We start from the raw sequence: 15,950 nt of genomic DNA, 5'->3' as shown, positions 1-15,950 counted from the left end.
TCTAGTTGTTGAAATCAGATCTATTCACACATGTCTAAAAGAACATGGGGAGAGAGTGTAGATACAAAGAGGTTAAAAAATGGTAAGAAGCCATCTGAAAAGGACATGGCAGTTTCTTAAAAAACTAAACGTGCTTACAATATGACCATTCATGCACTCTAGGCCATTAATCCCAGAGAAATGAACTCTTATGTTTGCACAAAAACCTACACACAGATGTTATGGTAACTTCATTCATAATAGCCAAAAACTGTAAACAACTCAAATGCCCTTTAATGAGTGAATGGTTAAACAAACTATGGTACATCCAGACCACGGTATGCTATGCAGCAAAGAAAAACCAGAATGAACTACTGATACACACAACTTGGATTGATCTCAGTGAACTATACTGAGTGAAAAAACTAACCTCCAAAGGTTCCATACTGTATGATTCTATTTACATACCATTCTTGAATTGACAAAATTACAAAGATATAAAACAGGTTAGTCGTCACCAGGGGTTAGAGATGGAAACAGGAGTAGGGAGGGAGCCAAGTGGCTGTGGGTAGCATGAGGGATCCTTGTGACCAAACTATTTTGTATCTTGACTGTGGTGGTGTTCACACTAATCCACACATGATAAAATTACATGGAACTAAATACATATACACACACATACACGCACATAATTGCATATTTTTTAACTGGTGAAAGCTGGATAAGTTTGATGGGTTCTCTCAATGTCAACTTCTTGGTTGTGATATTGTACTATAGCTAAGTAAGATTTTACCATTGCAGGAAATTGGATAAAAGATACGCAGGATCTCTCTGTATTATATTTTACAACTGTATTGAATCTATGATTCTTGGAAAATAAAAAGGTTTTTTTTAATTGGTAAGGAATTCCAGAAAAAAGGATGTTATATTCCCTTGAGGAAGTCAAAGAAGGCTTCATGGAGGAGGCATCATTTGAACTAGACTGTAGATCTTGATATAATCCAGTCACTCTATGGTTAATAAGGTTTATCATTTTTAAAAGTGGAAATGAAAAATTAGAATAACAGTCAGAAAACAACTTGATGATATGTTTTGGAATGATCCAAAGAAAATTTCCTTTGTAGAATCAGAACAAGGAACCAGCCCATTTTGTTGGTCTAACTATTTCTTTATTTCAAAAATATTTATTCAACGTATTATGATGAAGTACCAATTGTTTAAAACAAGACTGTAGTTTAATTACAAAAAACAGTTATAAAAGTTACCATTTCTAGCTCCTACTATGTTCTAAGAACTATGCTGAGTAAGCACTTTCAAACATTATCTCATTTTAATCCTTACAACAATCATTTGAGGTAAACATTATTATCCCGGTCTTATCAATGAGTATATTGAGGCTTCAAGTGTTTAATTAATTGGCTTAAGTCGCACAGTTAGTGTAAATTCTGGGATTACTTCTTAAAATCAATGTGTAGATGATAATAAAGCTATGTTTTCCGCATAACAAAAAAATAAAAGAATGGTTCAACAAAATTTATTGAAAGACTATTATATACAAAGCACTTTACTAGATGCTGTGGGGAGAGTCATAGAAGATATAGAAGAGGAACTGCCGCCATCTTGTACAACTTACAAATATTATCTCAGTCACGACTTAGCTTTCTCCAATGAAATGGTTAAAACAGACATGTCCAAGAATGCTGAAACCTTTTATACGTTATCTTTCAAAAGAAGTTGTCATTTAAAAATTATGATACTGTATTATCTATTTCTCTGTGCACGTAAAGGTTGAACTATTGCTCATATTTTCACTGTGACCCAACCTCTATTTCTCAAATCTTTTGTAAAAGAAAATATCAAAAATATTTCTCTGGGGAATATCATGCCATTGTGAAATTAAACTTCTAAAACTTCTCCTTCGTTTAAATCTCTCCAAGTTTGTCTGCAGAGGAAATTTCTCATATCACGTTATAAATTTTATTTCAGTTTGGAAACTCACCTCCAGAAATATGGAAAACACTAATCATGATGTCAGTTTATATGAATTCATTTTTAAGTGGCTTCACAAAGACAAATTATATTCTTTTGGTTTTACAAGACCCTAATAAAGAATTTCTACTACAGTTCTCATTATTATTTGAAGAGACGAACGTCTTTCTTCCCTATATCGTCCAACAGCTTGCGGGTGCCACCTAGAGGCCAACTGTAGAAAATACTGAAACGGGGGAATCAACTTTTAGCGGAACACAGCGTAATTTAGTTTGAAAGGTACTTAAACCTCTGCTTAAAATTCATCACGTGCCTCAATTTTGTTTTTTCCCAAAAGATTTCATTAAGTGGAACAAAAATAGTTTGTGCCAACTATTTAACACTATCAATTCGTGTCAGTTTTCATGTTTTAGCCAAGTGCCTAAATTTTATCAGTTCATACGCCAATATTATTTCGGTGAGTAAAAGTCAAATTTTTCCCACTAATGTTGATTTTCAAAGTGGTTACGGTGCAATACAGAACTTGTATGAGTAACTGTATACAATGAAGAAAGGGTAACGGAAAGATTCAGTGAAATCTCACCATTAACACAGCGTAGGTCATGGCACACCAGTCCTAACTCCATAATGGCCTGGATGGATCACTTGCATGCTGTGTCTTGAACAGCTCAAAAGTAATAGACCAACACTAAAATTATGAAGGTGGCTGATATTAGGCCTTTACTCTTCAGTTTTGTATCCAAGCAATTAGCAATTCAGTGCCATACTAGATGTTGCAGGGAGACAGCTTCCAGAATAAATTCCCTACGACGACTTCCCTATGCTGAGTAAGCACTTTCAAACATTATCTCATTTTAATCCTTACAACAATCATTTGAGGTAAACATTAGAGGCGTCTAGGAGACCCTTGGTCCCATACCGGGAGGGAAACGCCCCCGTGCGGGCGGGGGTGGGGAGTGCAATCTTCTCAAAATGGAGGTCTGAGCTCTAGCTTCATTTGCACGACTACAGCTACACACTAACACCTCGACCTTATTCCCCCAAGGTTTTGCAGTTTGGGAAAGCTTTAAATACAAACACGCAAGCACTTGGTGATAATCCCATTTCATTCATAGTCTGGACTGGTTCTCCCTTCATTCCCTCCCATTCAACCACACAAAAATCTTAACACATGAGGTATGTTGATGGTTCTTAAATGAATTTTCGTTCTAGCCCCAGAAAAAAGAATTTGCAATAAATTAATTAGTGACATTTTCCCCATCTTCCCCATCCTTCATGGGCTATCATATTATAATGTCAAGCAAATGGATGATTTATTTGTTCTTTATTATATATCGATATCCTCAGCAGTGCAATGTTAAATAAATATTGTTTGCTTTAACTTAGTCAGAACAAGTACATTATATAAGTTTGTATAATTATCATAGTCCACAAGAAAATAGAATCTTCCCCACGTTTCTCTCTGTAGTTGTTTGCTGGAAAGGAAAATACAGCTATTTCTTGGTTTCTCTGTATTTTCTTAACTTAGTTCCCATTCTTTCTCCATCATGAAGTGTTTGGTATTTTACTGTCTGCTTACTTGACCTTTCATAATAAATAGGATCATTTTCCACATTTCATTAAGAAAAAAAAAAACCTGATAATTTTCTGTACATTAAAATGTAGTTCTTTCATTTTTATATTTCTTTTCACTCTTTGTCCTGCACCTTGAAAGTAGAAATTTTCTGAGATGAGAGCAGCTGAGGAAATGAAGGAAGGGATCACTTCAGATTGTGTTTACGCATGAGAAATTTATGTCAACAAGCCAAAATTTCGAGGACAGAAAACTTCTATGAAACAAATGAATGCAAGTTGGGACAGAATCCATCTGGCAGAAGCAGGATGCCCAGTGTGAAGGAGAGCTAGAAAAGAAGTATATGCATCAAGTAGACAGTTGAGTTAGATCCGTCAGATCTGGGTGACCTGCAAGGCTTCTTCTGCAATTCTATTTCTAAGAATGGCTTATGCACAAAAATGCATTCCATTCTATGGGTTTTTCTCTCTTAGACGCCAGTTTTGGAAGCAATCCAGTCCCGGAAGGCAGCCACGTTAGTATAAACACCAGGCTTATTGGGTTGCCCGCATTCGTCTCCCCAGCTCACTATGCCAGCAAGGTACCAGATATCTCTAGCATCTGAACTAACCAGTGGTCCTCCGGAGTCACCCTAAAGGAGAAGGGAGATATTAGTGATTAATAATTCAGTTCATTACAGTGGAATTTGCTACTTTTCTAATGAGTTTAATGAAAGGGCCATCTTCAAAAGTCTTCAGTGTGCTTAAATGCAGAAGTGATTCCTACTGTCTAAGTCAGTAATTCACATAAAGGAGGAGCTCCACCTCTGGGAAAATTGGCTTAGCCTCAGGGTTCAGCACACTGAGATTAAAGGTTCCATGTCCTTGGAGAACAGTACTCTTAACTTATCTAGTACATCTGACAAAACAACTCTCCTGCTCTTTATCAGTGTGACATAGCTCCCCAAAGAAGGGTGAAGAGTCTATTACTGATAAAAAGCACAAACATTAGAGTCGGACACCCAGGTTTACGTCTCAAGTCTGGCCCTTCCAAGCTGGCTAAGACCTTTAATTTACTTATTTGTAATGCTCCTAATAATACCTACGCCTGATGATAATTTTGAAGATTATGTAAGACAGTGAATGTAAAGTGCTTAGCATAGAGCCTGGCACAAAACAGAACTTAGTAAATACATATACAAAACCACAAATTCTGATTGTTTATGCCTATAAATTCCAGAGGGCTGTTTCTTTATACGGGTCATAAAAAAAGGTACTGGCTGATCTTTTCTCAAAATCTTGGGGTCCACCCATTAAGTGCTGAGCACTCTGTGAAGCTCTTAATTAACATATTATCTCATTAACTTGTGTAATTCTGGTAACAAAACATGGAGTTGGGCTTCATTTTCTCCATTTTAGCAAGAAGGAAACCGAAACTCATAGAAATTACATAATTTGCCTGATGTCACATGCTGTGCAGCGGCAGAATTGAATTTGAATCCAGAGTGATCAAACGCAGAAGACCATGCTTTTTTACCCCTACATTATACTAACTTCCTTGTGAATTTTCTTTTGTCTGTGTAAAAATATTAACTAATAGTAATAATAACTGAATTTAAAATAATGTGTTTGTAATTTTTAAATCAATTAACCAATAAGTATTTACTTACACCCTCAGATGTGATAGGAGATGTAAAAAGAGTGTAAACACATGGGCCTTGCCCTTAAGGAGTGTACAGTCTGGTTATAGAAATAAGATGCACCATATGAAGCTCTTTGAATAACTGAAGCTTTTTTCTTTTTAAAGATTTTATTTTTTTCCCTTTTTCTCCCCAAAGCCCCCAGGTACCTAGTTGTATATTCTTAGTTGTGGGTCCCTCTAGTTGTGCTATGTGGGACACCACCTCAGCGTGGCTCGATGAGCAGTGCCATGTCCGCGCCCAGGATTCAAACCAATGAAACCCTGGGCTGCCTGCAGTGGAGTGCACGAACTTAACCACTCAGCCACGGGGCCGACCCCTAACTGAAGCATTTTGATAATTGAAACCCAAGCCTATATGAAAGTAGTGTAGATAGGATGAAGAAATAGAAGATGCCAGAGACAACGAAGCTTAAATCCATTTAAGAGACAGGAGTGAAAGAGTCTAAAAATAAAGCAATCAAAGGAAAAAGATGGCAGTGTATCTAACAGCCATTACAAGCTGAAAAATAAGGTGAGTCCCTCAAGTATCAAATGGAGAAAGATATGGTCTGTTCTGCTAACACTAGTTAGCTCACACGTGATTGGTGAATAGGGGAGTTACGTCAATATAAAATGGAAGTTATGATGCTTTATACGTGTTTTGTCTTAGGCAAGGAAGCCAGAATAACAGGAGTAGAATTATACTCTTCAGAAGAAAAGGAAAAAGCTTTCAACTCAGCTAATACACAGGCAGAAGTCTTTGGGGATCTATTTTAAGAAAGAGTTAAATGAGTACCTGTCCAGGACTCCCCCACCAAAGAGGCACAACCTAGCCTCACTTAGTTCTTTGGTTCTGGCACTTTGTACTTTCTCGTCTGCTCAGGGCTAAACTCCCATAGGCATTGTCTCAGCCCCAGCAAGCTGGTATTTTCACTCTATTGTTTCTGTGTATTTTTAACATCCCCTAAATCAGCCACCAGCCACCCTTGTGCATTCTGCCTGCCTACACTGTCCAACTTATTTTTCAAGGTACAATTATTATTATTTCTTGTTCATTCTCTGGTTATAGTGTTGCATAGCTTTTGAAGGGTCTGTTGGTCTGTTTCTAACCCATTTTCCCCGTACATCTTGTTATTCTTAGTGAGTGATTTGGTGATAAACAGAACATAAAAGTTTATTCAGGAATGCACTAACAGAAACTTTTAAAATTAGAAGAAGCCAAACCAGGAAGCAACTGTATTGATCAAGATGTGAAGGAATGAAGGAATAGATTAACATGTTAACGGAAAGAATGGAGACAAAAGAGAGAAATCTAGAAGATATGGTAAAGATATTCTAGAACTTAATTGATTACACAGGAAGAAGATACAAGAGTAAAAAAAGACTCTAAGGCTGGTGAAACCCAACAGCATAAATGAGAAACTTGACAATAGAAAACTAGTTAACATTTCATGATGACTGTTGAGTTTGAGATGGCACATATAAAAATTTTAGTCTTATACTAATGCCTTAAAATATATAAATAGAAATGGTTTTAAAATAGGTGAAAATGTGAGACTAAATATGGACAAGATGTTAATTTTGGAGACAATAGATTTGGAAGTCATTAAACTGACAGCTGAGTTCAGAGAAAAGATAGCTTCTTGAGTGAATATATAGAGAGCAGAGAAAAATTTCATGTTAGACCTGAGTCTTGAGGCATAACCAGGCTTAGGGAGAGAGAGAAAGAGGAACCAAAAGGAGGAACCAGAACTGAGTGCTTAGAGGAGGAGACAGGAAATCAGCATATTTCAGGATCCTAGAATTCAGAGAAGGATCATATTTTAAGAAACAATGGGTGGCCAAATGTCATTGAGGTAGGAAAGACTAGGAGATCTAAGTAAATATTTTTACATATGAGGTTAAGGATGATTTTTGAGATGTAAAAAAATGTATGAAGCCAGTCAAGTGACAAAAATTGTGGAGGCTAAACATAAAAGAGAAAAAAAAATGGGTTCTGGGTCCCTTCAATGATAGGAAAGCAGGGTATTGTAATAACAGGGCTCACTTTGATTCCTCTTCTTTATTTCTCCAAATTTGTAAAGGATATTCACCTCTAATACCAGCATCAAAATGGCATTGTAATAGGGGACATATTTTCAGATGAAATTATATGACACCTAGGATTTACTTCAAAATATATCTGCAATTTAGGGTGGGGAGGGGAGGGTTAAGGGGATTATGTTAGGGTATATAGGGATGAAATAAGATTGTTGATGAGTTGACAATTGTTGAAGTTGGATGATGAGTATATGGGGGTTCATTATACAGTTATCTCTACTTTGGCATACACTGGAAATTTTCTGTAATAAAAACTTAAAAATAAAAGACTAAAGAGGCATACAGCTATAGCTCTGAAACTTGTAGGAGGAAGTTACTGTAAAGAGAGGCCAAGATATTTGAATGAAAATCATAAATGATGATCACAAATGTCAAAGCATAAGATGTTTTCAATAGTTTTAGTAAAATTGAAGGCAAGTAGAATGAAAGGGTTTAAGATGAGAGATGTAGAATATCTAAACAATGATTCTACGACTGTCAAAGAAGATAAAAGACAGTTGATTCTCATTATTCACAGTAGTTATGTTCTGAGAAGTTGCTGCAAACACTTAGCGAATACTGAATCATTGTTCCTAGGGGAAACACAATTAGATTTCCATGAGCTTCTGGTCAGATTTTCATCAACTGTTCAACACATAACCACATTTTGTGTGTTTCTGTTTAAAGACATTATTTAATATGTATTATTGGTTCATTAACATTGAAATCACTGCCAACAGTGCCGTAACTCATGCCTGAATGATGCTTATCTAACACACGTTTTCTCCATAGAGCACCTCACAGCCTTCTTGCACTTCACTTCAGCACTACACTTAGGTACTACTTGAAACAGCAAAATCACCAATAAAACCCACAAAAATGTGGAAAATGTGGCATTAAATAAACCACGAAAAGGACACAAGTCCTTTTTGGTATGAAAGATGAAACAAGAAAGCCCAGCCTCACGTTTTTCAACCACAGGTGAGAGTGTATGCATTTGAGTGACTCATTTTTTGCCACTCTGCTCAGGTTCATGAATGATCAGGAAAGCATCTTGTATATTGATTTTGGGTTCACAAACAAATTTTAGCAAGTATGCGAATTTGCAAGTACAGAATCTACAAATAATGAGGATCAAATGAATCTTTTACTAAGTTGTTTTTGTTCTGGTAGATTTATTTATGGAATCAACTTGAATTTTCTGTAAAATTTTGTAATGGGACCAATCTCTGTTGTTCCATGTCTTCCTCCACAAACAGTCAGGGCCTCAGAACACAAAAAGAAACACAGTGAAGTAAGTTCAATCTTGAGCATTTGTCAGAAGTGTGAAGAAATGTCAGCTGGGTGAAAGAGTCCAGTGTAGCCTACTGAACAATGCTAAAGTGACCAATCCAGAGGTAAAAGTTGGGAAAGGACTATGGTGCGGCCAGTTGTGGATTCAGGAAAGTGGACCCAAAGACAACAGGTTCACTGCATATGTGAGAAAAAGCATGAAAAATTGCAAAAAACAAAAAACAAAACAAAAAAAACTTAGAAATGAATGGCATACCACTCTATGGATCCAGATTGGTAAGCATACAGAATAGCATGAAATTTTAAAGACCAATATGGGGCTTAGAGAGCACTAAACAGAAAGTCTGTCAAATCACAAAAGAAAAATTATAGGGATGTTTAGGGACATACCCAAGGAATCGGTTATCAACCCCCTCTAAGATTTTATCAGCAAAGTGGATGAAGACATAGAGGTCATAGCTGTCATATCTGGCAAAGGCACAAAGTTGACAGTGCTAGCCTATGTACTGGAAAGCAAAATCACAGTTCAAAAAGATGCCTATGCTCTGACTGAAATGGAATAGATTTATTTATTCTTTTTGCTCAAGCCAAATGCAGCTTAAAAAAAGAGAAAAAAAAAAGGAAAACTCTAAGCATTAGAAATAAAATAAATATAAAAAGATTCTAAAAGATATCCTGGACTTGGAGATGAAGAAACCAGCAACCTCGCAACCTGGCAACAGGTGAAGCTAAAAAGAAGGCTCAAGAACAGCCTTCTGTGGGCCAACCTGGTTGCACAGTGGTTAGATCCAGCATGCTCCACTTCAGCAGCCCAGGTTAGTAGGTTTCGATACCGGGTATGAACCTACACTGTTCATCAAGCCATGCTGTAGTGGTGACCCACATACAAAATAGAGGAAGCCTGGCACAGATGTTAGCTCAGGGCCAATCTTCCTTACCACACAAAAAAAGAAAGAATAGCCTTCTCTTTCTAACCAAAGAACCAGAAAGAGGGCAACCTAGGAAAACAGAAAACTTTCAGACAGCATCTTCTCCACTCCCGCCAAACATAGAAAAACTGTGGTTCTTCCCTAACCCCCATCAGCAAAGGCCAAGTGAGGAGCTTAGACTTCCACTATTACCAGGCTGTAATGAGGCCCAATCTCCTGCCAGACTGGTGTCAGAGAAGACTGAGTGGGAAGCCAAACTTTCATCCTTGCCACGTGGTAACGAAACTCTCCTCATCCTTCCCTGTGGTGATCAGCTGGGGAATAGGGACTACCACCCATTTTAATGAGGCATAACTCTCTCTCCCATAGGGTGATAGCAAAGGAGATCTTGTGGAGAGTCAGGAATGGCACCACTGCCAAGCAGTATTGAGGCCATAGCCCCATGGTCTCAGTGGAGGCCACAAGAGGAGCAATAACAAGGTGTTCCCAGCAGCAACTCTAGTTGCCAGAGTGGCATCAGGGGAGGCCTAGTGGGGAGCCTGAAATTCCACCTCCAACCAGCAGTAATGAGGCACTGATCCCCTGCCAGGTACCAAAAGTGGATGAGTGTGGAAGGAGGTGGCACCTCCCTACCTTCTCCAGTGTCATGTCGGAGGAAGCCTGCTAAAGCAGAAGATTTAAATAAGATCCAGAGACTCGTAACATAATACTCAAAATGTCCGGAATACATCTGAAAACCCCTCATCACACCAAGAACCGGGAAAATCTTGACTTGAATGAGAAAGGCAATTAACAGATACCGCTGCTGAGATGACACAGATGTTGGTGTGACCTGACAAGGATTTTAAAGCAGCCATCACAAAAATGTCTTAAAGAGCAATTACAACCATGCTTGAAACAAATGAAAAAAGAAGTTTCAGGAAAGAAATAGCAGATATAAAGAAGACTCAAATTGAAATCTTAGAACTGAAAAATACAATAATCAAAATTAAAAAAAAAAAACTTGCTGGATGGGCTTAACAGAAGAATGGAGATGACAGAATTAAAAATCACTGAACTTGAAAATAGAATGATAGAAATTACCCAATCTAAACAACAGAGAGAAAGGAGTGGAAAAGAAAAAAGGAACAGAACCTCAGGGACCTCTGAAAATTTTTCTACAAAGGGATACTCTAGTCAAAAGCGCTAATAGAGAAATCAAAATGGAATTCTAAAAACAGTTACCACATGATTCTATTTATATAACACTCTAGAAATTACAAAATTTTAGAGATGGAGAAGAGATTACCGATTGCCAGGTGTTAGTGATGAGACAGCGATGGAGGAAGGAAGTGGGGTTACTATGAAGGTACACCTGTGTGTTGATGAAACAGTTCCCCACTGCAGTGGTGGTTACATGAATCTGCACATGTGACAAAATGCCATAGAACTAGAAGCACACGTTGTATCGATGTCCACTTCCTAGCTTTTATATCATACTATAGTTATGTGATATGTCACCATTGGGGAACACTGGGTGAAGGGTACATAAGACCCCTCTGTACTGTCTACAACTTTCTGCAAATCTATAATTATTTCAAAATAAAAGGTGAAGAAAAATTATGCAGCATACTAATAGGTCAAATCACTTACCTGGCATGCATCTCTTTTTCCTTGCAAGGAGCCAGCACATAACATTCTAGGAGTTATGGCATTATTGTAAGCTTGAGGCTCATTACAGGTTTTAGTGTCTATGAAATCCACCTTTACTTGCCGAAGATGATTTTGACTGTTACCTAAAGGGAAAAAATTGTCTTTATATTTGTAGATATACATATATTCTATAAACCTGAAGAAAGTCTTTCACAACTAGTGGATAAGAAGGTGATATAGAATCTTAGGATATATATTTTTTCAGATACAGTAATATTTGGGAAAAGAATTCTTTCCTATTTTCAATGAAAAGCTAGGTGCCTAGGAAAGAACCTCAAGTTCTTTAAGTAATTTCCATTACATTAATAAGCTTAGAAGGTAATTTCAGAAGAGGGGAATGGTGGCTTTATGATTCGCTGGTATTCACAATTTGGTATATTAATAATCCTTAATCTCTTACGTAGTTAATTCCCTAGTAAAAAGTTCAGACATATTTACTCTTTCAGACACCTTACCAAGCACCATTACTACAGTAGGAGTGATGCACTTGATAGTAACCTAAGGTGTGAAGGAATTTATGTGTCTTCTAAATGACTTAGTTCACAAGTAAGGCTTGACTTGGCCCAGGTCCACATGACCAACTCACCAACATATTTTGGCATAATGACACCCATTCTTTAAATGTCTCAGAATACCAAACTAGATTACTATGATTTTAGTTTTTCTTGAGATGCTCACCATCACTTTGCAGTGCTCCAAATCCTGTCACAAACATCTCATCACCTGGGTTAAACTTGTGGGATGCATCAGGGAGACAAACTCTGTGCACAGCATTTGTGTAGGGAACAGGGCTAGACAGCTCTGCAACTGAAATATCATAGTCATGTGATGGATATTTGTATTCTTCATGGACAATTATCCTCCGGAGTCCTCGTTGCATTTTCGGAGGCTTTATTGTTACTCCAAAGGAAGCAGTCCATCTGGCTGGGTCCTTATATCTGGGGGGAAAGCATGAAGAAGAAATTTCACTTCACTATGTTATCAATATAATGATTTATGTTAAACTATTTAGTTTCCCGGTGTCAAAATAAGTTTTCTTTTTAAAATTATAGTTTTTATGTATAGAAACAAACTTTCCAATCTGAGAATCAGGATCAGGGGTCAGATGCGGTGGAAATGCCAGAGTGGTGTGTTTCTTAGGATATACATGCCACTCTGCATGCCAAGTCACCCACTCCAGATCCTAGGGCCTTTTGAGATTTGGGGGCATCAGTAACTCCAAGGGACATACGGAAAGCATATCCTGTATAGAATGAGAAAACTAAATGTATTCTATGTGCACCATATCGCCTACCCTAAAACAGGAACATTTGTCTGAAAACCAAAAAGGCGACACAATAATTTAACAAAGCATTACTATTCTGTATGCTGTAGCCAGTCCGCACAGGGTCAAAAGGTCTCCATCCTTGGACTATAACTAGTCGACCTTTTCAGTCGTATAATTTGTTACTACCAAATTTCTTTATATTTAATGCTTTCTTACCATGTGGAATTTCCACATCAGGGTCAAACCTACAATCCATCTAGCCACTTTCTCTGATAAAGACACAGCAGAGAGATATGGCTCTTCTCTTTGATATCAAGCTCAAAGTCCAAAGATGACTTTAAAATTCCTGTTTCCTTTGAGAAATTATTGTGTATTTATCAATGGATGACTTAGCTACATGTACATTGATGCCATTTCCAGACTATAAAACCTCTTATTAAGGTGTAAGAATTTTCCTTCCTGCCAAGCCCTGGTGCACATTGCTTACCCCCAACCGTTCTCAAGGTTCAGGACTTACACTCTAAAGCAGTGAGCAGCACCCACAAGCCACGTGTCATTAATTAAAGCTGCTCCGCAGCGATGGATCCCATCCCATTGCAGGCTGGCTTGCCACGGCCATTCACCCTCTTCTACCTCTGTCCCACCGACGATCCTGAGACCCTGTTTTGTAGTTTTACTCCTTCGTGTCCCACAGCCTGCCAAAGAGAGATGATGTATTAGTTAGCAGCTGTATTTAAGTATCAAATCGTGTTACTAGATCTCAAATTTCTTCTACATTGTGTTCCAGTGGTATCAAATATTTTCTCCTGTTCTTCCCTTTCCTTAAACTGTTTTGTGTCATTTATTTAAACTCCTATTCATCTTGTAAGATTTAAATCAGTCATTACCTCCATTGCAATGTCTTCTCTAACAATTCTCCTGCCCCCAAACTGAATTAGTTATGACTTTCTTGACGCTTCCATAAGAAAATAATAATATTAATAGTAATATTATTATTATTTGTGTGTGTGTGTGAAAAAGATTGTCACTGAGCTAACATCTGTGCCAGTATTCCTCTATTTTATGTGGGATGCCACCTCAGCATGGCTTGACAAGTGGTACTAGGTCCATGCCTGGAATCCGAAACTGCAAACCCCGCCACTGAAGCCAAGCGCGCAACTTAACCACTATGCCACCAGGCAGGCCCCAATAATATTATTATTAATATAAATAATAATAATAACAATATTCTCCATGTGTGCATATACATATGTATCTCTAGGTATATACATATGTCTCTCTCTCTCTTCATATATATATATATATATATATATTTATATATATATGTCCTTCGGCATTGTTTATTACAGGGTTTCTCAACCTTGGTACTATTGACACATTGGTATGGCTAATTGTTTTTGTGGGTGGCCGTCCTGTGCATCATAGGATCCCTGGCCTGTACATACTAGATGCCAGTAGCACCGTCCCACCCCCAACAATGATGATAAACAAAATGCCACAGTGGGGCATGATCCCTTGGGGGTCTAAATTGCCCTTGTTTGAGAACGGTTGTTTTAGAATGATGTATTCATGCATTAGTGTCATTTGAGTATGAGCTGCTTTAGACAGGGATTATATCTCATCGATTTTATCTCCTTATTGCCCAACACAGAGCTAGCATATAGTAGGTTCCCAGTAAATATTGCTGGCAAGAATATATGCCATTTAAGTAATGGGATTATCCTTTGCTCTGAAGTTTATGAATTAACCAACATTCTGAGCTGACGAGTTGCACATTTCCTTCCATCTTTTAAGAGAAAAGTATTCAGTACTAATTCCATAATTATCGAATGTGTCTCTAAATCTAAATCTAAATACTCTGCTACAAGGGAAGGGAAATACCAGACTTTTAAAATATGATTACTTTTAAAATATGGCTAAAGATATCATTTAGGCCTTCAGTAATTTCATCAATGTATACCCCAACCCTATAATTGCCTGAAATTTCCATAATATGGGATTAATAACATCGAGAAGATTTTATTTATTGTAAAACAACAAGTCTCTAACTCTAGTTGAAAAATACCAATGTACAGATTACTTTTATATCATCTTTAGAAAACTCCTGTAAGAGTTTATAATAGATATCTGCAATCAAAATATTGAAGAGTATTTTTTGTCTTTTCTTTAATAACTGCACAACTCACTTCCACTACACATCCACCAGAGGCACCCATACATCCACTCCAAAGGTCTCCCAAGTTTGTCATTCTTAAGTAATGAAAGTTGCCTCATAGATAAGATAAGGCACCATAAGCGGTGTACAGGTCAATGAACTTTATTCTGACCCTATAATGCCACACAAAGTAAGCCTAAATGATCTAGTGTTAACTTTTTACATTCAAGTGATGCAATTGTAATAAATATATTAAACTTACAGTTGTTCAGAAAGTTGTCCGTTTCTGTATTGTTAATTTCTGAAATATACAGAAAAGGTGAACAGAACAAGGTCAGCACATCAGCATAATGCCTCGAGTACTTCAAATACTAAGGGCTGCTTAATTCCATTATAAGATAGTATCTTTAGGTTGTAAAGCAAGCAACAGTTAATCATAGACATTGTACGTTCATTGCCTTGGGAGAAGGGAGATCTGGACAGTGTTTCTTAAACTTTTGTATGGACAAGAGTCACATAGGGAGCATCTTTATATTGTAAATTCCTGTTTCTTTTCCCAGTAATTTTTATTTAGTATTTTTGTCTTGAATCCCAGGAGTCTGAGTTTTATACCAAGAAATAAGATGCAAGTGGTCTACAGTCTCTTTGGGGGAAATACTGGCCTAAACCATAGTATTCATTCCCCAAATGCAATAATATTTTTATTGACCATTATTTCAGATTATTTTACTAAACTCATAGGCATAGTCCCATTTGTATAACATATCCAAATGGTGTCTCCATAAATTATTGTTCACTCCCATTTAAAAACAATGTTATCCCTTTCTAGGTCTTCTTTCTGCTAAAGTTTTAGCAGGGCAATTTGCCCTCAAATTGTCATTCAACTCTAGCCAATGGTTCCTTAGCTTGTTGACTTCTCATCTATCAGGCCCTAACCCTATGCAAGCACTAAGTCAACCAGCAGATATGTAAAACTCTAAGCATTCAAATTTCCTGACTCAGTATATTTCCAATAACCAAAACTATTCTCTTTGAACATGGCAGGATGAGAGTTCTAAATACAAAAATTTTAATGTTAATTTTTCTTTTAGTATTTAACAGTAATGATTTACTAGAAATCTGTATCCTAGAAAGGCTTCTTTCTGACTTTCTCCATTCAGGTTAATTTTGGGAAAAATGGCAAAAATAAGGAAGAAGTGACCATTTATTCTCAGTAAATATTAAAAACCTCCAGCACTAATCTCTCTGTTTCAATAAGCTGTTCTTCTTTATCTCAAGTTCTTCCTGGAGAAAGTCCTGGCTTTGCATATTGACACTACTGGCAGGGCCAGCTTA

General features: G+C 37.2%; 1 protein-coding gene across 1 annotated transcript in view; it reads right to left on the bottom strand.

Moving 5' to 3' along the window:
• Positions 1–1,126: 1,126 nt before the first annotated feature.
• The window catches only part of TMPRSS11E (transmembrane serine protease 11E), a 41,789-nt gene continuing 26,965 nt past the window's right edge, over positions 1,127–15,950 (bottom strand). The window contains exons 6-10 of the mRNA XM_014738862.3: positions 14,878–14,916; positions 12,978–13,155; positions 11,872–12,131; positions 11,134–11,276; positions 1,127–4,172 (exon numbers count right to left, since the gene is read on the bottom strand). Coding sequence (XP_014594348.1) covers positions 4,011–4,172; positions 11,134–11,276; positions 11,872–12,131; positions 12,978–13,155; positions 14,878–14,916 — 782 coding nt within the window. The 3' untranslated portion in view covers positions 1,127–4,010. The remainder of the gene's footprint in view (positions 4,173–11,133; positions 11,277–11,871; positions 12,132–12,977; positions 13,156–14,877; positions 14,917–15,950) is intronic.

This window comes from Equus caballus, chromosome 3, assembly GCF_041296265.1.
Source record: "Equus caballus isolate H_3958 breed thoroughbred chromosome 3, TB-T2T, whole genome shotgun sequence".
Classification (NCBI taxonomy): domain Eukaryota; kingdom Metazoa; phylum Chordata; class Mammalia; order Perissodactyla; family Equidae; genus Equus; species Equus caballus.
The sequence above is the reverse complement of the archived record's forward strand: the minus strand, read 5'-3'. Positions and strand labels throughout refer to the sequence as shown.